We start from the raw sequence: 20,653 nt of genomic DNA on the forward strand, positions 1-20,653 counted from the left end.
TGTATTAGTCATGTTACAAAAGAAGAATCAGAACACAAGGGAAAACCTCAAAAAACAAAAACAAAAGTAGAAACAGTATGGTTCAATCTGCATTCAGAATCCACAGTTCTTTTTTCTGCATGTAGAGAACATTTTCCATCATGAGTTCTTTAGAATTGTCTTGCATCATTGTATTGCTGAAAAGAGCTAAGTCTGTCACAGCTGATCATCACACAATATTGCTGTTACTGTGTACAGTGTTCTCCTGGTTCTGCTCACTTCACTCAGCATCAATCTACTTAAGTCTTTCTAGGTTTTTCTGAAATCTGCCTGCTCATCATTTCTTTCTTTCTTTGCTTTTTTCCTTTGCAGGGTAATGAGGGTTAAGTGACTTGCTCAGGGTCACACAGCTAGTAAGTGTCAAGTGTCTAAGGCTGGATTTGAACTCAGGTCCTCCTGAATTCAGGACCAGTGCTTTATCCACTGTGCCACCTAGCTGCTCCCTGCTCATTCATTTCTTATAGCACAACAGTATTACATTCATATACCACAACTCGTTCAGCCATTCCCCAATTGATGGGCATTCCCTAAATTTCCAATTCTTTGCCACCACAAAGAGAGCTGCTACAGATATTTTTGTACATGTGGGTCCTTTCCCTTTTTTTAATGATCTCTTTGGGATACAGACCTGGTAGTAGTAGTAGTAGTAGTAGTAGTAGTAGTAGTAGTAGTAGGCTTCCACCAGTCGCGGACGACCATGGATCAGCGCCTTGAAGAGCCACAGGCCACAGTGTGGCTGTGCAGTCCGATGCTATTACTGGCTCAAAGGGTATGCACAGTCCCATTGCCTTTTGGGCATAGTTCCAAATTGCTCTTCAGAATGGTTGGATCAGTTCACAACTATACCAACAATGTTCCAATGTTTCCACAGCTTCTCCAACATTTAATATTTTCCTTTTTTTGTCATATTAGACAATCTGATAGGTATGAGGTGGTACCTCAGAGTTGTTTTAATCTGCATTTCTTTAATCAATAGTGATTTAGAGCATTTTTTCTAATGGCAATAGATAGCTTTGATTTTTTCATCTGAAAACTGCCCGTTCATATCCTTTGACCATTTATCAATTGGGGAATGACTTGCATTCTGTCTAATCAACTAATTGAAGGGTTGGAAGATGCACTGAATCCCACACTTGCTCTGACAGACAACTGTGGAGGTTGTCTCACACACAACCCCGCCACTTTCTTCACCCATCATCACCCAATACCTCCAACTCTGTCCACTCTCATTGCTGTTCTCCTCATACTATGCAAGGTCCTAATTTCTCCCCTTCCATACCAAGTTGGTTGGTTATAACCTAACTGCAACCCTGATACCTAAGCAAGAGTTGCCTTTGGGGAAATAATTTTCTGCCATCCTATTGTACTCATATACTGCACTCCCCTGCCCCCCACCCCCAAATCACTTTCTGACTATAGTGGTGGTACCCTGGCTGGCTATATATGCTGGGTGGTGGCCAGTGAGTAAAAACTGTACCTCCATTTTAATTTTTGGTGGAACAGTATGAGTCAATACAATGAGGAAGTATAGATAGCTTGTAATTTGCATTGCAGAACTCCCTTTTCTTCCAAGCCCTTTCTTCCTTATTCCTTTTTCTACCCCAGATTCCCTATTCCTGTGTAGAGCACCATCATCCTTCCTTTTCCTCACTCTCTCTAACCCCACCTATCCAATCAGCTGCTAAGTCTTGCAATTAATTTCTACTTCCACAAAATCTCTTCTATCCATCTCCCTTGTCTCTACTCTTACAGCCACCACCCGGTTCAGGCCTTCATGATCTTTTGCCTGAACTATCAAAATAAAATCCTACTCAATCGCTCTGCTTCAAGTCTCTCCTCTCTCCAATACATCCTTCATATAGCTGCCAGAGTGATTCTTCCTGACCTTTACTCTCCTACCCAAAAAACTCCTGTGGTATCTGTTTACTCTAGGATTAAATATAAAGTCTCTGACATTGAAAGCCCTTCAGAACTTGATTCCAACTTATTTCTCTAGCCTTAATATATTACCCTTCCTACTTTCTATGGTAATGTAACATTCCCCTTCTTACTTTCTATGGACCAGCTAAACTGGCCTTCTTGCTGGTCCACATATAAGATACCCCTTTTCCTTTCCTGTATCTTTGTTTTAGATCTCTCCCATGCTTGCAGTGTACTGTTTATGGTGAGTATTTTGGAGTATTACAGAAAAACATCAACTTTGATGTAAAGCTGTTATGTTCATTGATTCTTATGATTTATGATTTTATTTTTCATCTTTTAATTAAAAAAATTAAAATTCATGTTTGCCTAGCTATATTGATCAAATGAATTGGATAGACACTAACAATTATTTGTAAATCCACCCTAAGTGCCACCTCCTCGCCCAGGATCAACACGAGAAATAGGAAAAAGGAAAATGATCATGCTTACTTCTAATTTAATCTAGTTTATAGTTTCTCCACAAGAAAGAGTTAGTGAAATCAGAAGGGAAATCACCATGTTATCTGTATCATACAGAGGTCTTTTGGTTATCTCTTAGCAAAATACTTCAAAGAATTACTGAACTTGAAGACATCAAACATTCTTTCTTTTACAAAAAGAAGTGTCCCAAATTTACTTTTTCTATAATGACAAGGATGCTACCTACCAGATATCTGTATATATGTCAATCTCTCTGTAACTACCTATCAAATAAGTACATAATATATTCTTTCAAGGTACAGGCATATATATTACATATATATATATATATATATATATATATATATATATAATATGTGTGTGTATACACACACATCTGTATATGTGTAAACATATAGCCACATAAATATACACATACATACATAGACATTTATGTATGTATACACATGTCTCAAAGCATAAGGGCTGTGATTGTTCAAAAGAGGAATGCTATGATCTAGGTACTAGGTTCATTGAAAAAGGAGGGGGAATGACTTGGAGGCCAGTTAGATAAGTAAGGTAAATGTAACCAGGATCTGGATATGCTATATGAATTCAAGAGAATCTCAAAGAAAGAAAAGGTTTCTGAGTCAGCAGAAGGAGTTTCTGCAGATGTCAGGGGGCAGCAAGGAGGATATTTACTCTACTCCCTGGGTAGGAGAGAGAGATAAAAATGAGGGCAATTAAATCTAGGAGTGTAATATTAGTGGGGATGTCCTGGGATGAGATCCTTTTTGGGGAGAAGTCAGAAGATGGAAGGCGTGCATGAGAAATAGTTCTCTTAGTTGAAAAGAATCCAATCTTCTAAGAAACTTGAAACTTCTTAGAATCATCAGTTTTCCTTAAAGTTCTGCTCCTAATTCACTAAATTTCTTTCTTCACCAAAATCCAGAAGCTTTCTCACTTGGGATCAAGATTACAAAAGAAATGAAGAGCAGGTTCAAAAGTAATGGTACAGTGGTAGGATGGAAATTCAGGAAATTGTGATCTCAAAAACTTAGAATTCAACAGGCCAGTGTTACAGGGGCCATCAATATGAATATCTGTGCCTTCAACATTGGCATCGATGGCAAGGATTGGTGTGACAAAGAAAACCATGAGCCATGAGTCAGGTATGAAGGGATATGTTGTCATCAGAAATATACCAGGTTTCATTTAGCTTGAAGAGTAAGGAGTACATGAAGAAGAGTGTGAGGACAAAGAGAAGCAGGCATTCTCAAGGATCCAGTGGAAGGGATGGACCACTGAGTTTAAGCAGATGGAGATGAGAATATGAGTAAGGACAGCAAGAGGAAGGGATTTTCACCTAGGCAGGCAGCCATTTTAGATGACAGGAATTAGAGCAACAGGATTAATCAAGGACAGGATAGCTGTCCCTCATCAGCAGAAGTTTAGAGAACAAAGAACAGGTTACTTGTCAGAGAAGTCTTAGAGAAGACTCTTGCCCCTGGCTGCTAAACAAGACTAGACAACCTTTTTGGTTGCAACCAACTATAACATATTGTCCCTCTGAATCACTTCAGGACCAGCCCACATAGGTATCTGTTAACAGTTAATAAAAGTGGTTTCAGAGCAAACAAAAAGTATGCTTATCAAGCATTTCTGAGAAATGTTTGATAATTTTTGGAAATCTAGTTCTTTTCTTGGTGGGGGAGGCGCGAAGCACATTAACCACATGGTTATAAATTACAGAAAAGCCATAAATTGTGATGATGCGTTTAGTCACCCCACTGTGCTCAGGTCTAACACTCAGAGAGTGTTTCTTTCATTCTTTATAAGAATGAGAATTTCTTATCATATCTACAGTAATTGCAAGATAATTATATTTATGAAAGTGTTATAAAGAACATTTCTACTTACGATTGATGGTGTTCCTGCATTGCCAGACAACTCAGCAGGACTTGCATTTTCTGGATCATATATCCATAGCCTAATGAGCTACAAAGTAAAAGAAAATTTTGGTATTTTTGGAAAAAATGCACTAGTATTTCCCCCCCCTTAACCCTAACTCAACAAAATATAAAGATGGGCAAACATAATAGGGATAGAAACTGGATCTATGATTTCAATGATGGTAGGTGTTCCTCTGCCAATGTGGGTCAGTATCCTTTCAGAAACTGAAATGTTTAGAAAGCTTCTTGGACAGTTAGAGTTAAATGATTTGTTTAGGGTCACAAAGCCAGCATGTTTGAGTCAGGTCTTTGAGTCTTCCTGACTCAAACCCCAGTTTTCTATCCGCTACATTATACTGCCTCCCTAACATTTACAAGGATTCAAGAAGGATTCAAATTGAATATCTTAGCAATATCTTAGCTTTAAAATGGAAAAAAAAATTCTCACATTGAAAGATGTGACCTATGTAAAATTAGCCAATACTTATTAGTCAGTTTTCCCCTTTGTACCTAAGGGTTAACATGGATAACCCAGGAATAGAGAGACCCTATGAAATGTCATCTCTGATTAAGCTGTGTCTCTGTGGGGAGAAAAGCATAGTTAAGGTCTAGTCAGGAGACAGAGCGTACATGGCCCAAAGTAAGCTGCATCCCAAGATATGAGACAAAATAGAAAAAGAGATATGCCAGAGCAAGAAATAGCTTTTTAAAAATTGAAGCTAATTATCTGTTGCTTAGTTAGGCATCACATAAGGAAAATATACTTAGAAATTACAACATGAAAATAATTTAAACTGTCACATATATAACATATATTATAAGGAAGGGCTTATTGACCTAGGAAATACTGGTACAAAAGTAGCGCATGCTAACATTATGCTTGTGAAAGAAGTTAAATAATGGTATTGAAGGTTTACAAATTTACAAAGTTTATAAGCAGATCTTTATACATTGATCTTTTCCCCTGGAAGAGTGTATTTGCTTATGACTTACCAATTATTAGCAAAACTAATATTTTATTGCCTAGATTTCCTTAACTATGTGTTTCTTCTCCTGTTTTTGACCCATTTAATAAATAGGCAGCATAATAGACCACTAATTGGGGCCCAATTCTAAGTTTTGGTCCCAAGCAATTGTTCTTTAATCAGTTTTATCAGTTATACATAGGAGTTTTAAGTGAAATTTTGTAAACTAATTCTGTTATTGTAAGGCAGAGGTTCTCAAACCTTTTGGTCTCAGGACCACTTGACACTGTTCAAAATTATTGAGGAAACCAAAGAACTTTTGTTTATGTGGGATATTTAGATAGATAGATAGATAGATAGATAGATAGATAGATAGATAGATAGATAGATGATAGATAGATGACAGATAGATAAATAGATATTCACCATATTAGAACTTGAAACTACTTATTTATTAATTCATTTAAAATAGTTAATAAGAGATAATAATAGCTATAATTTCTATAGTACTTTAGACATTTTATCTCATTTTATCCTCACAACAATCCTGGGAGATAGGTGCTATTAATTATTCCCATTTCATAAAGATGAAGAAACTGAGACAGAGGTTAATGAATTTTCCAGGATCACATAGCTAATAAATGTCTGAGGTTGGATTTGAACTCAGGTCTTCATGACTCCAAATCTAGTCCTCTATTTACTGTTCCAACTAGCTGCCTAGATGAAGGGGATAACTAAAATACTGGGAGAGGTAAGAAATGATCAAAGTGCTTGAGGAGAGGGAGGGAAAGAGGGGAAAGTGAGGGAAGGAGAGAGAGGAAGGGTTAGGATCAGGGAAGTCAGCCCAGGAGGGACAGGTTATGCTTAAAAATGCAATTCTGGGGGGCGGGGTGCAGCTAGATGGTGCAGTGGATAGAGCACCAGCCCTGGATTCAGGAGGTCCTGAGTTCAAATACGACCTCAGACACTTGACACTTACTAGCTGTGTGACCCTGGGCAAGTGTTAAGGGGCTAAAATTCTAGCTAAACTGTCTAAAATATCTAATGAGTGGTCGCCAATAAATTATAAGCTTTAGCAAGAGTTAGGTTTTTAAGCATTTATTAAGGAGAATAAGAATTTGGTAAAGAGAGAGAAAGGCCTAGATTCCTATCTATTAAAGGGAGAGCACATTTTTAGCTCCCTTCTCCGCCAGCGTCCTCAGGAAAGAGCCCCAGAGTCAGCGCCAGTCTCTTCCTTCCTCCTCCCACTAGTCTGCGTCACTTCCTGACTCCTGGTCTTGCCCTCAAAGACCTTCCCTTCATGGGCAGAACTCTTCTACAGTAAGTATCCAGCAGGTGGCGTTATTCCAATCGTTACACAAGTCACTTAACCCCAATTGCCCTGCAAAAAAAATTGCAATTCTGAAGATACCAAGAGGAACAGGAATAATGGGATTTATCAGAAGAAACCATTGTGGATGCACAGGGAAGTAGCAAACCATCTCAGACTGAAGAAAAGAAATGTACAGAAGTTGGAAGCAAAGATAATGAACAAAAGATGAAGGAATGTAAGAGTCTGGAATCATCCTCTAAAAATAACATGAGTGACGCTAAAGCTCAGAATGAGAAAAGACTGGCAAAGGAACCTCAGGACAAATTTCAAAGGGTGGGGTTATTTTTCAGGCCTATTAGAAAGAAAAGGAGAATCCAAGAAGGGATAAGGTGTCTCCTGGCTTGTGATGCATAACAGCTATTGAATAGTAAAGTCTCTTGGGATACTACATATGGAACTGTGTGAGAGGTCTTGCCTGGAACCTGGAGCAAATGCAGAAAGTTTTTTGAAATTGTAGAGCAGCAGATCAGTCTGAAGAAGGATGATCCCCAAAGAACAAACATTTCTCTGGTACTATCCAGCACCCTGACCTAAATTTTCTGTGTATTCTGGGATACCAGCAGCACTGTGATGAATCCCTGAGATGTAAAGATTCCTGGGGGCGGCTAGGTGGCGCAGTGGATAAAGCACCAGCCCAGGATTCAGGAGTACCTGAGTTCAAATCCGGTCTCAGACACTTGACACTTACTAGCTGTGTGACCCTGGGTAAGTCACTTAACCCCCATTGCCCTGCCAAAAAAAAAAAAAAGATTCCAAGGCCCTGAAGAAGTTGAACAAGAACAAGAATCTCACTAAAAAAAATATGAAGCCTTTTGACTGGGATCTCATCTAAATGAAGCCATCAAAGTTCCATCTCCACTCCTCTACAGTTAGAATGTGGTGGCCAAGGTAGATGTGATTGTTGATCACCAAGGGGAAATTGGAATGGAACCAAAATAATTTTTTTTTTTTGCAACAAACATTTGTTTTATTTTTTCCAATTACATGTAAGGGTAGTTTTCAACATTCATTTTCATAAGATTTAGAGTTCCAAATTTTTCTCCCTCCCTCCCTTTCTTCCCCCCTCCACAAGACATCAACTAGGTTATGTATGTACAATCCACAAGTGCTCTTTTTATCATTTCTTTCTATGGGGGTGGATAGTATGCTTCCTCATTAGTCCCTTAGGATTGTCTTGGATCATTGTATTGCTGAGAGTAGTTAAGTCATTCACAATTGCTCATTGAACAATACTGCTGTCACTATGCACAATGTCCTCCCAGTTCTGCTAATTTCACTATATATCAGTTCATATGAGTCTTTCCAGGTTCTTCTGGTATCATCGTGTTTGTCATTTTCTATAGCAAAATACCATTCCAGTATAATCATATACCACAGCTTCTTCAGTCATTCCTCAATTGATGGACATTCCCTTAATTCCCAATTCTTAGCCACCACAAAGAGTTGCTATAAATATTTTTTGTACAATATTTCCCCCTTTTCTCTTTTTCATGATTACTATTGTTAACTGTTCCCCCCCCATGATATTTACTATATTATCCATCTTCTTTCACCCTATCCCTCTTCAAAAGGGATTTGCTTCTGTCTGTCCCCTCCTCCAATTTGCCCTCCCTTCTTTTGCCCCTCTTTCTTTATCCCCTTCCCCTCTTATTTTCCTGCAGGGTTAGACAGATTACTCCACCCAATTGGGTGTGTATGTTATTCCCTCCTTGAGCCAATTCTGATGAGATTGAGGTCTTTGAGCCAATTCTGATGAGTATTAGGCTCATTTACTGCCTAGATTAAATAAATTACTCCACCCAATTGTGTGTGTGTGTGTGTGTGTGTGTGTGTGTGTGTGTGTGATAATCCCTCCTTGAGGTAACTCTGATGAATTTAAGGTCTTTGAGCCTATTCTTAAGAGTGTAAAATTCATTTACTGCCCTGCTCCTCACCTATCTCTTTCCCTACTCCATAAGCCTTTTCCTGTTTCTTTCATGTGGGATTTCACCCCATGCTACTTCTGCCTTCCCCATCCCCCAGTGCATTCCCCTCACCCTTCAATTTAATCCTAAAGATGTCATCATGGGGCAGCTAGGTGACACAGTGGACATTCACCCTGGACCCAGGGGGATTCCAGCCAGAACCCAGCCTCAGACACAAGATAGTCATCCACTGCACGGCCCCAGGTATGTCCCCTAACTCCAATTTTTTATGTTTCTCTAGGGTCTTGTATTTGAAAGTCAAATTTGCCATTCAGTTCAGGTCTTTTTAATCACAAATACTTGAAAGTCCTCTTTTTCACTGAAGTCCCATTTTTTCCTCTGAAAGATTATGTCAGTTTTGCTGGATACATGATTCTTGGTTGTAATCCCAGTTCCTTTACTCTCTGAAATATCATATTCCATGCCCTCCTGTCCTTTAATGTAGAAGCTACTAGATCTTGTGCTATCCTGACTGGGGCTCCACAGTACTTGAATTCTTTCTTTTTGGCAGCTTGCAATATTTTCTCCTTGACCTTAGAGCTCTGGAATTTGGCTATAATATTCCTAGGAATTTTCCTTTTGGGATCTCTTTCAGGAGGTGATCAGTTATTCTTTCAATTTCTATTTTACCTTCTGTTTCTAGAATAGCAATTTTCCCTGACCATTTCTTGGAAGATGATGTCTAAGCTCTTTCCTTGATCATGGTTTTCAGGTACAATGATAATTTTCAAATTATCTCTCCTGGACCTATTTTCCAGGTCAGCAGTTTTTCCAAGAAGATATTTCACATTGCCCTCTATTTTTTATTCATTTGGATTTGTTTTATTGTGTCTTGGTTTCTCATAAAGTCACTAGCTTCCATTTGTTCAATCCTATTTCTTAGGTAATTATTTTCATCAGAGAGCTTTTGTACCTCCTTTTCCATTTGGCCAATTTGACTTTTCAAGCTGTTGACTTTTTTCTCATGTCTTTCCTGCATCACCCTCATTTCCCTTTCCTTTTTTTCCTCTACCTTTCTAACTTTATCTTCAAAGTCCTTTTTGAGTGCCTCTATGGCCTGAGACCAATTAATATTTTTCTTGGAAACCTTAGATATAGGGGCCATGACATTGACATCTTCTTCTGAGAGTGCACCTCAATCTTCCTTATCACTAAAGCAACTTTCTATGGTCCTCACCTTTCTCTGTCGGCTCATCTTGCCTTTCTTTTACTTGACTTTTAACTCCTTAAAGTGGGGCACTGTTTCCAGGCTGCACTATCCCAAGCTTCAGGAGGTCCTAGGTGGTATGATTTAAGGAGGATCAGGTTCTTCAGTGGCCTGGCCTGTTTCCTGGTCCATAGATGACCCCTGACCAACTTGCTAATCAACCAGCTTTGTGTGTTGTGTTTGTCAGCTCTGACAAGCCTGTGCCTCTCACCCACCTGGGCCACTGCTACTCAAGCTCACCTCCTGGTTCCCAGCAGGGGTGAAAAACCCAAGTTCTGCCTCAGCACCAGCAGAGACCCCTATAATCTACCATCTGCCAAGGGCTCAGCCCTCTCACCAGACTGTGAGCTTAGTTTCAAATGACTACTGGTACTCTATATTCAGAGGCTCTGGGGGTCTCTTTCTCTGGTGAGGCCTTCCTATAACTGGATCTATGTCAGGGTGACTGTGGGGTTGGGCTCCACTCCTGTCTCAGCACAGCAGCTCCCTCCAAAATATTTTTTTAAAGGGAAGAGAACAGATTCTAAAAACTTATAGGCTTGTCTTTGATTCCTGGTAAATTCTAGAACAAATCATTAAAGTGAAAGATGGTGAACATCTAAAAAGTAAAGCAAAGCTTAAATAGAACCAGCTTGGCTTTCTCAAGAAATTATGTTAGACTAACTCCATTTCCTTTTTTGGCAGCATTACTAAAGAGATAGGTAAGGGGAATGTTTTTGGATATGATTTACCTAGATCAGAACAATGCTTTTTGTAAGGTATCTCATGCTATTCTTGGGGAGAAGATGGATAAATATGGATTAAGTGTTGGACTAGATGGATTCAAGAACTGGATGGATGGCCATACTCACAGAGCAGTTGTTAATAGTTCAATGTCAACATGGCATGAAGTTTCAAGTGCAGTGTCCCAGGGATCTGTGCTTGGCTCTGGGGTACTTAACATTTTTATCAGTAACTTGGATAAATGCATAGATGATATGCATGGATGAGGTGTAAGGCTGACCTGACTTAGGCTTGGCCTCCAAAAACTGGGGATAGAAAAAGCAAAAACAATGCCTCCCCTCAATTAGTTTAAATTCTCACACTTTTTCAAACCCTTGAAATCTGGCTTATGAGTACAACATTTGAGTGAAACTGCTCTCTCTGAGGTTAACAATAATATTTCAGTTGATAATTTGATGGTCCTTTCTCAGCCTTTGACTTTTTTTTACCACATTGTAGAAATTTACCCTATTTACTATTCCATCATTCTGAATATACTCTCCTCCATTACCTTTCATGATAGTACTCTCTTCTGGTTCTCCTATTGCTTTATTTTTGTTTCACCCACTAATCCTAGGGTCTTTTTCTCTTCTCTTTATATATACATCCTTTCCTTGGCTCCCATGAATTCAATTATCATCTCGATGAAGATGGATCCCAAATTTGTATATGTAATTTTCATCTCTCTCTTGACCATAAGTCCTACAACATCAATTACCTCCAAGAAATCTCTGTCTGTCCCATAGGCATCTCAAACTCAATGCATCCAAAATGGACCCCATTATTATTTCTCCTAAACCCACTTCTTCCACTTCTATTGAAGCTACCACTATCTTTCCAGTAAGGTGTATATCCTTAGAACTATCCTTGATTTTTAAAAGTTTCCTTCATTCCTCATATCCAATCTGTTGCCAGTGCTTATTATTTCTAAGTCAAATATCTCTTGAAGAAATGCAAAACTGATTACAATGAGAAATCTCAAAATGAAATGATTCAACTCAACAATTTGATAAAACTTACAGAACTAATGGGAGCTACAGAATTGCCATAATAAGACGATATACATAAAAAAATGTTAATAAAACAAGTTTTGGTGAAAAAAATATAATTATATATAATTATACATATTATATTCATATGCATTATAATTAATTAATGATGGGAGGATTGATAAAGAAATAGAATAGAAAAAGAAAAATTTTTAACCTTATTTTGGTCTTTTTAATCATTAATTGAGGCTAAAAAGAATATGTTTATTTACTAGGTGAATGATCAGGGGAAAGTCACTTAACATTTCTTAGACACTATTTACTCATATGAAAAACTGGTATAATATTTTTGCTGACAACCTACCAGGGTTGTTGTGAAACTTGAAGTGCTATAAATAAAAAGACCACTGACAACCAACTGACTCAACTATTTGTTTTTGTCTCCAACTTAAAGTTGTATAGAAACAGACTAATTTATCAGTTTGAGATCTGGTACCAATAGTTAGCTGTTCTTTAAATGATGGGTTAAATCCACAAGGATAAAGTCAAACAAAAATATTTATTAAGAATTATTATATGCCAGGCATAGGACTAAATTGTTCTCCAGAATGCTTGAATCAGTTCACAACACCACCAACAGTGCATTAGTGCCTCAATTTTCCTATATCCCCTCCAACATTTGTCATTTTACTTTTTTGTCATATTAGCAAATCTGGTAGTTTTGGGGTGGTACCTCAGAATTGTTTTAATTTTCATTTATCTAGTCAATAGTGATTTAGAGCAGTTTTTTCTAATGATTATAGATAGGTTTGATTATTTCATCTGAAGACAACCTATTCATATCCTTTGTCCATTTATCAATTGGGGAATGGCTCTTATTTTTATAATTTTGACTCCATTTTCTAAATATTTGAGAAATAGGGCATTTATGAGGGAGACTTGATATAAATTTTTTTCATATTTATGATTACTGTGTATAGCCATCTATCTTACTCACCCCCATAGCCTGTTTATCCTAGTCTCTCCTTTCACTCTGTCCCTCCTCAAAAGTATTTTATTTCTGACTACTACTGCTCTTAATCCATCCCATCCCCTTCTATTATTCTCCTCTTCTACTTCCCTGTAGGGTAAGAAAGATTTCTATACTCAACTAAGTGTGTATGTTATTCCCTCTTTCAGGTAATTCTGATGTGAATAAGTTTCAAGAGTTGTCTACCCACTCCCAAGTTTTTTCCCCTCACAATGTAAAAGCTCTTTCAGGCCTCTTTTGTGTGAGATAATTTACCCCATTCTACCTCTCCTTTTTCCTCTTCTTCCAGCGCATCAATCTTTCTTACCCCCTAATTTTTTTTTTAATATCATTCAGGTAATCCAATAATTCTTACATTGTTTCTCCTTGAGATATTTTGCAGGTCAGTTGTTTTTCCGATGAAATATTTCACATTCTTTTTCTATTCTTTCAATTTATGTTGTTGTTTCTTCATATCTCATGGAATCATTAGCTTCCACTTGCCCAATTCAAATTTTTAAGGAATTATTTTCTTCAGTGAGCTCTTGTACATCTCCCTCCTCCCCAATTTGGTCAATTCTGCTTTTTATGGAGTTCTTTTCTTTTTTTTGTTTTGTTTTGTTTTGTTTTTTAGTGAAGCAATTGGGGTTAAGTGACTTGCCCAGGGTCACACAGCTAGTAAGTGTTAAGTGTCTGAGGCCAGATTTGAACTCAGGCACTCCTGACTCCAGGGCCGGTGCTCTATCCACTGCGCCACCTAGCTGCCCCCTGGAGTTATTTTCAATAGATTTTTGTATATCTTTTCCCATTTGGCCTATTCTGGTTTGTTGTTTTTTTTTTGAGCTTTTATTTCTTTGTGCCTCCTTTACCAAACTGTTGACTCTTTTTTTCATTCTTTTCTTGGATCACTGTCATTACTTTTCCCAATTGTTCCTCTACCTCACTTATTTGATTTTTAAGATCTTTTTGAGCTCTTTTGGGAATTCTTTTTGGACCCAAACAGTTCAATCTTATTAGATTTAGTATATACTTAAAAAAATAATCACATAACAGAAACTTGTGGTTTCATATATAATTCTTTTTTTATTCCTTCTATGCTGAAATGTTCATGTTTGTTAATGATAAGTTCATAATAAGAAAGAAAATTTGAATTTTAAAAAGATCCAAGGCATTTGTATTAATTTCATTGGGGTCCTAAAAACATTACACAAATAGATCTAGTGGACTTTAATGATGGTGGTTAAATTTCTATGATCTTCACAGGCATAGATTGAAATTGAACTCATCAGTCAATATCTCCTTCACGGGCAGTAAACAGCCTTGTTACTCTACCTCCCACCACCCCAAACCCCTTTTGTGGTACTCTTTGCTCCTCCTCCATGTCAGCATTTGAGTTAGCCAAAGGACATTTTAGAGGATGTGAATAGGATCCTCATTGCTGAATATCCCAACATTGCTAAAGAAAAATGAATCAGAAGTCCAAATGCTATTTCCTGGTATTCTATTAAGTTTTGTTGAGAATAACAGAAAATATTTTGATAATATGCCAAAAATAATTTAAGCAATTATCTCCATTTTTTCTGAGTTACATCTCATTTTTGTTTCACTGCTTTTGTTACCTTCCTCCAAATAAAGCAAACATCTGAGTTGCAAATTACAATTCTAGAGCATTAGAAAGGTGATGAATAATAAATATCTTCAAATGATATACAGAATATAAAAATTAATCTTACCTGACTGTCTTCCTTTTCCAAGTCACTGGAAAAAAATAAACATGTTTAAATAAACAATAAATAAAAACTATAATTGTTATGCATCTACTTTTAATTATATATGGGCAAATATTACAAGGTCCTTGGGTATATTTTCTTTAGTGTCAGTAATATTCATTGACAAATTAATCTCAAAACTGTTTTCAGCACACTGTTTCTTAAAAATCTAGAACACCCACATATAAATTCAGCCTATAGCTTGTCAAGGTTATTCTGCTTCTTTCTGGCCTCTCTTCTATTCTCTTCATTTAAAAAGGAAAAAAGATAACCCAATGACTTTTTTCCCTTAAATCATTCATATCCCTCCAACCCACCTTTCTACCCATACTCCCTTGGACAAAAGGGAGAAAAAAGCTATAACAACATAGCACTTGTAACAAATATATGATGTCATGCAAATTATATTCCCTTATTGGCTGTGTCCAAAAATATGTCTTATTCTTCTTTGAGTCCATTATCTCTTTGTGAAGAAGTAGGGTTAGTTATAGGGTTAAGATTGTGAAGGAAAGAAATTGAATGCTGAGTAGGACTGATGGCATAGGAAAAAAGGGGTGATGTGGTTAGATGCTGCAGTCAGAGATAAGAGGATAGATGGTTGTAGCAAGAGAGAAGAATGTCAGAGCATTCATAATGGAGAAAGAATATCTATGGGTAATGGTAAAATCACATATAATCCTGTGTGTGGCTGAGAAGCAAAGAGTGCAGGGAATTATAGAAAACTAATAAATAGAGAATGTTTAGAGGACAGCAGCAAGTATATTAAAGTCTCCAAGTATGAATGTTTGTGAAGTAATTGTAAATATATACATGAGAGAAGTAAATGTAAATATATAAATGAGAGAAGATAACTGTGAGCCAGGTGCTCACAACTGTTTGAGAAAGGAGGGTAATGATTTGGAGGCTGGTAGATAACAATTAGAATCTGGATACAGTCATTTATCTGGATGGAGAAAATTCCATAGGAGATGAGATTGCTAAGTAATTGTTGAAGGTGGAGGGTCTGAAACTGACAGCTCAGAACAAGGACTATGTCATCTCCTCCTCCTGGGAGGAATGTGTGCCAGAAAGCATTAGGAGGAATGCCCTGCAATGGAAAGGGAGGCCAGGGATGTAGGTTATTCTTGGGAAAGTCAGGTTTCTGTGAATGCAAGAAGATGGAAGGGAATATAAAGCAAAGAGCTTTAAGATAAAAGGAATTTTTTTTTTAAACAACAGGAGTTTTAGAGGACACAACAGAAAGCAGGGCAGAGTGGGGCAATTAAGGCTAAGGTGGATGAAGATGAGGGAGCAGGGACAGACAGCAGGATAAGGGAGGTTTTGCTTAGGTAGCTTGTCACTCTGAAGCCTAGGGATTTGGACAGATGGATTGTTGGTAATAGGAAAGTATGATCTGATTGGAGCTTCCACCCAAAAGATTCTATTATGATGGAGGGAGGGATCAGATGGTTTTCCTTCTCCAAATAGATGGTTGAGGGTGTGGGGTAGGAGTGAGGGTAGGGGTGGGGAAGCAATTGGATTGGGAAACTGGAATACTAAATACTCGTAATCAGTATTCCAGGGCCTTGACCGGATTCACATTTGACATTACATTCCTTGCCTCATCCCAAAATGGCAATGGGATGCTTGATGTGTACATGTGGGAGATGTGCTTGGACTGGTGTCTGTGACTATGCTCTTAGAGGACAAGCTTCTGGTGGTAAGAAGCTTGGTCCCACAGGCTCTGATCCCGGTGGCAAGAGGCCTGATATCTGGGCACTACGTAGTTATAAAGGGATAATAGGAGCATAGAGCATAAGAGCTACAAAGGTTCTTAGAAGTCATCTAGGAGGCAGCTAGGTGGTACAGTGGATAAAGCACCAGCCCTGGATACAGGAGGACCTGAGTTCAAATCCAACCTCAGACACTTGACATTTACTAGCTGTGCGACCCTGGGAAAGTCATTTAACCCCCAATGCCCTGCCCCCCCCAAAAAGTCATCAAGTTGTGTAATTTAAGATTCTAAATGTGGATTCTAATCTGTTCCCCCAGTTTTGGGGGAAACTGACTAAAATCACTGATAAAACGAGTTTAGGTTTTTAAGGGTTTATTGAAAAATAGAAAGAAAAAGATTGAGAACAGAATTCCAACAGCCTGGCATTCCTAGCTTTCCTCAAATTTCCTGTGAAGTCCTCTGCCACCGCCACCACCATCAAGTCAGGAACCCAAAAGAGAGAGTACTCTCCACGCAGGCCCTCTTTCCTCCTTCCTGTCTCCTCCCAGAAAATAGGAGGCTCCTCAAGTTGATTGGCTGGTAGCCTTGATAGACAGCACCCATGAGCAAACGTCACTTCCTGACGCCAAGGAAAAGCCACATGGCCTTGCCCTCTGAGGCATCATTCTAATCATTACAGTCCCCCCTTTTGTTTCATTTGAAAAACGAATGTGTTTGCTCAATGAAACAACCAAAAATAATATCCTATGCTAGCTAACAATATGTAAATAACAATATAGAAAAGGAAGAGAGGAAAGTTTTGTCCAGAGGGGCAATTTTTTTTGTCCTCATGAACCAACGCTTTGACATTGGTCTTGCAAAGGGAGGGCCTCTGCAGAGAGTACATGTTACAGATGGCATATAATAACAGAAATAACATGCTCATATAATAACAGAAATAACATGCTCATTGTAAAGATGAGGAAACTGAGGCACAAGGAAGTTAAATAATTTGTCCAAAGTCCTACAGATAACCAATGACAGAGATGAAATTGGAATCCAAGACCCCTAACTTCAAATCCACTCTACCACAGGTCCCTAGACTTAAGTATCCTAAGGGTTTGGTTGCCCTAAATCAACTCTCTACATAAGAAAAAAGCAGAGCAACCCCACTTGTTAGTGTCACTCTCATTCTTTCCTAGCCTCTGAATTCTGTCTGTCTACCTTTTTGCCTATATTTAGGATACATATTTGCCTCTCTCTCCCTCAGTTGACTAATTTGGACTTGACTTTCATAGCTCTGTGTCATCTTCAAAATCTCTCTTATTTAAATAATTCATATATATATGGATATATACACATTATTTTTATGTATTTACATAAATCTTTTTTATATAATAATTCTCAAAATTATTGATTTATTTAACCCTTCCTAGCAAGCAACAACATCTCTGTCAAGCATGGCTCAGTGGTCATGGATGGCTATTTAGTGTTGCTTCTTTACTTTTTACAGAGGCTGAGGCTCTGATCATATGACAGTCTTGGTGTCTTGACTCTCAGTGGTTGTGAAAGGTTGAGGCATTGTAGATTTTCTCATTATCCCTAGTAATCAAGAGCAGCTCCATTCAGAGCCCTGTTTGCTGGTACTGTTGGTTTGTAGCTTGCTGATTTTTCACCTGTTCCAAGAGTTAAGGCCTGGGCTGGGTCTAGGTCTCTGACTGAGGTTAAGGGATGAGGCATTGTTGATTTTCTTAGCCTTTCCCAACAAGCATTGGGAGTTTCACTCCATTCCAGCTGGTGGTAATAGAAGGATGAAATACTGTTAATTTACTTATCCTCCCTAGTGAATAAGGCTCTGGTCCTGGGCAGAGATGATAGCAAGAACATGGATTGCTAAAGCATTGATAATTTTCTCACCCTTCCCATGATATTAGCTCTACTTTGGTCCCTTCCCCAATTATCATAGCTGCTGGTTAGCTATGTAAAGTATGCTAGGGGGGAAGGTATTGTGGAAATTTATTTTGATTTGGGGACCCTACCTTTGGACTGAGATTAGAAAGCCTTAGGCCCTCAGGTTTTTCTTCTGTATGTGGGAGGGGCTGGTGCCCCTCCCTCTTCGCTTCAGCTGAGCCAAAAAAGCCCCGTGGGATGTGCAAGAAGCCAGGTCAGATGGCTGGGGAAAAAAAGCCCCAGCTCCCTCCGCCCTGAGCAGATCTATCTGAGAGATCCTGGACTCAGTCCAGGCCGGCCTCTGGCATAGCCTGTGCAGAGGTCCTTGGCACACAGCAAGGGGCATGGGTCCCTGGAGCCCTGGGTGTGGTACGCAGGGGACATTAACTTGGTGTGTGTGGGGGCACAGGAAGCCCTGAGGTTTGAGTGGTTAGAAGGAAGATAGATATATATATATATAGACAGGAAGGGAGGAACAGACAGAGAAGGGAGGCCAGAGGACTAAGAGGGAGCGGAGAGCACAGAAGCGGTCAGCACAGGGTACAGGTTGGAGAAAGCGAAGATTAAGAGAACAGAAAGGCTAGAGCACTAAGAGATAGGGGAAGGAGAAAAGGCTAAGAGCAAGAAGGGACAGAGAGTGATACGGAACAGGGGGGGGGGGGCTTTTCAGTGAGGGGAATGCTGGAAGAAGGTCCGTTGGTACACAGGAGGAGGCTAAAAAAGTTCCAGGCACAGCAGGTGGAAAGAGACATGCCAGAACACAGTCAGGTTGTACATTTTATTTCCCTGTATTCTTTTTTTTTCCCCCGGGGATATGGGGGTTAAGTGACTTGCCCAGGGTCACACAGCTAGTAAGTGTCTAGTGTCTGAGGCCGGATTTGAGCTCAGGCACTCCTGAATGCAGGGCTGGTGTTTTATCCACTGCGCCACCTAGCTGCCCCTATTTCCCTGTATTCTTAATTTTAAATTGTATCTCATAAATAAACCCTCTGCTGTTAAAATGGAAGAGGCTTCTTAATCTTTTGCTTATCAATTTTGGGAGTGGAGCAGTGTGGTGGAACTTTATAAATAGCCCATATTAAATTAATAGCAGTCAGATAACCAAACAGTCAGTAGTCCCAGATTAAGTACTCCAGTCAGATTAGGCCCCCCAAATTAGGCCAGTAAGTCAAAATATTTCTACAGTATGATGAGTAATGGTGGAGGGGATTGTAAGGGGTACAATGAAGGACCATAGGATATCTCTAATAATGTGAGTTCTGGGGGGCAGCTAGGTGGTGCAGTGGATAGAGCACTGGCCCTGAATTCAGGGGGACCTGAGTTCGAATCCAGTCTCAGACACTTACTAGTTGTGTGACCCTGGGCAAGTCACTTAACCCCAACTGCCTCACCAAAAAAAAAAACAAAAAAACAATAATAGTGTGAGTTCTGGGCAAAGTTTGGCCAGGGAAGCTATATCCTTTTAGCCAGGCTCTTTTGTCCATATCCTACCCCCCAACAATTTTCTTTTTTTTTTTTTTAATGTATAAGGTATTTTATTTTCCCAACAATTTTCTAACCGTTACTCTATCAAGCTGGGTTGAGGGCAGCAATGGTGCAAAGTTGTTAAGGAGATTCAAAGATTGTAAATCTAGCTAAATAAGAGATTTCAAAGATGACACAAGACTATTAAGGTCATGTTCATGTTAGTCAACCAAAGGAAGGAAGGGTATATGTATATCATGAGTATAGGCAAAAAGGTAGATAGACAGGACTCAGAGGCCAGGACAGAACGAGAGAATAACGCTAGCAAGCAGGGTTGTTCTCTGTTTTGTCTTAAGTAGACAATTCATCAGAGCAGCTAAGCTGTTAGAGTAGTACCATAAGACTAGAAGCCTGGATAGGCCCCTAGAGTGAAGATGGAGCCCACTGGTATCTTAGGGTTTGCAAGGAATTTAATCAGCCGTTTATGGACTACTTTATAGCTTTGCTTTGTTTCCTATTTTCTGCCATGTACATATAAATTATTGTTATGGATGCCTGGATAGTATATTGGACCCTATTACCCATATCTATGAATGCTTAGACAGAAGCTATTTCCGAGGTTACCAGAAGAAACTGGGTTGTGGCAAAAAAAAAAAAAAAAGAGGCAGTCCCAAACTGAGCCTGGTTCATATTAGGGTGTTTCTGAACAACCCTGGAGGAAATAGCACAACTGTTGTTAATAGGTTTATTTTCTCTGACATGGAAAATTTCAATCTGTGATTCTCTACCAAATATGTTTCTTTATCTTGTTTTGTGCCCATCCAGAGTTTCCTCAGGAAGTCCTAAGTACAGTTCATGTTTACTAATCTACTGATGTAGGTAAAATCTTGTGTAAGTACTCAAGGTAACAATGCACAACAGTTTTAGAATATCCTTTATCTCACTCCACAGAAAGCACAAACACTAGAAGGGGACAGTATAGAGAAAAAGAAATATAAGAGAATAAAAAGAAGGAAGGAAACAAGTATTTATTAAGGGTCTAATGTGTACCAACCACTGTGCTAAGCACTTTACAAATATCTTATTTGATCCTTATAGCAACCTTGAGAAGTAGATGTTACTAGCCCTATTTAAAT

General features: G+C 38.7%; 1 protein-coding gene across 1 annotated transcript in view; it reads right to left on the reverse strand.

Moving 5' to 3' along the window:
- Positions 1–20,653, reverse strand: part of CATSPERE (catsper channel auxiliary subunit epsilon) — a 177,328-nt gene that overhangs the window by 140,161 nt on the left and 16,514 nt on the right. Inside the window, exons 5-6 of the mRNA XM_044003183.1 lie at positions 14,375–14,399; positions 4,342–4,419 (exon numbers count right to left, since the gene is read on the reverse strand). Coding sequence (XP_043859118.1) covers positions 4,342–4,419; positions 14,375–14,399 — 103 coding nt within the window. The remainder of the gene's footprint in view (positions 1–4,341; positions 4,420–14,374; positions 14,400–20,653) is intronic.

The sequence above is a fragment of the Dromiciops gliroides genome, chromosome 4 (genome assembly GCF_019393635.1).
Source record: "Dromiciops gliroides isolate mDroGli1 chromosome 4, mDroGli1.pri, whole genome shotgun sequence".
Lineage (NCBI taxonomy): Eukaryota > Metazoa > Chordata > Mammalia > Microbiotheria > Microbiotheriidae > Dromiciops > Dromiciops gliroides.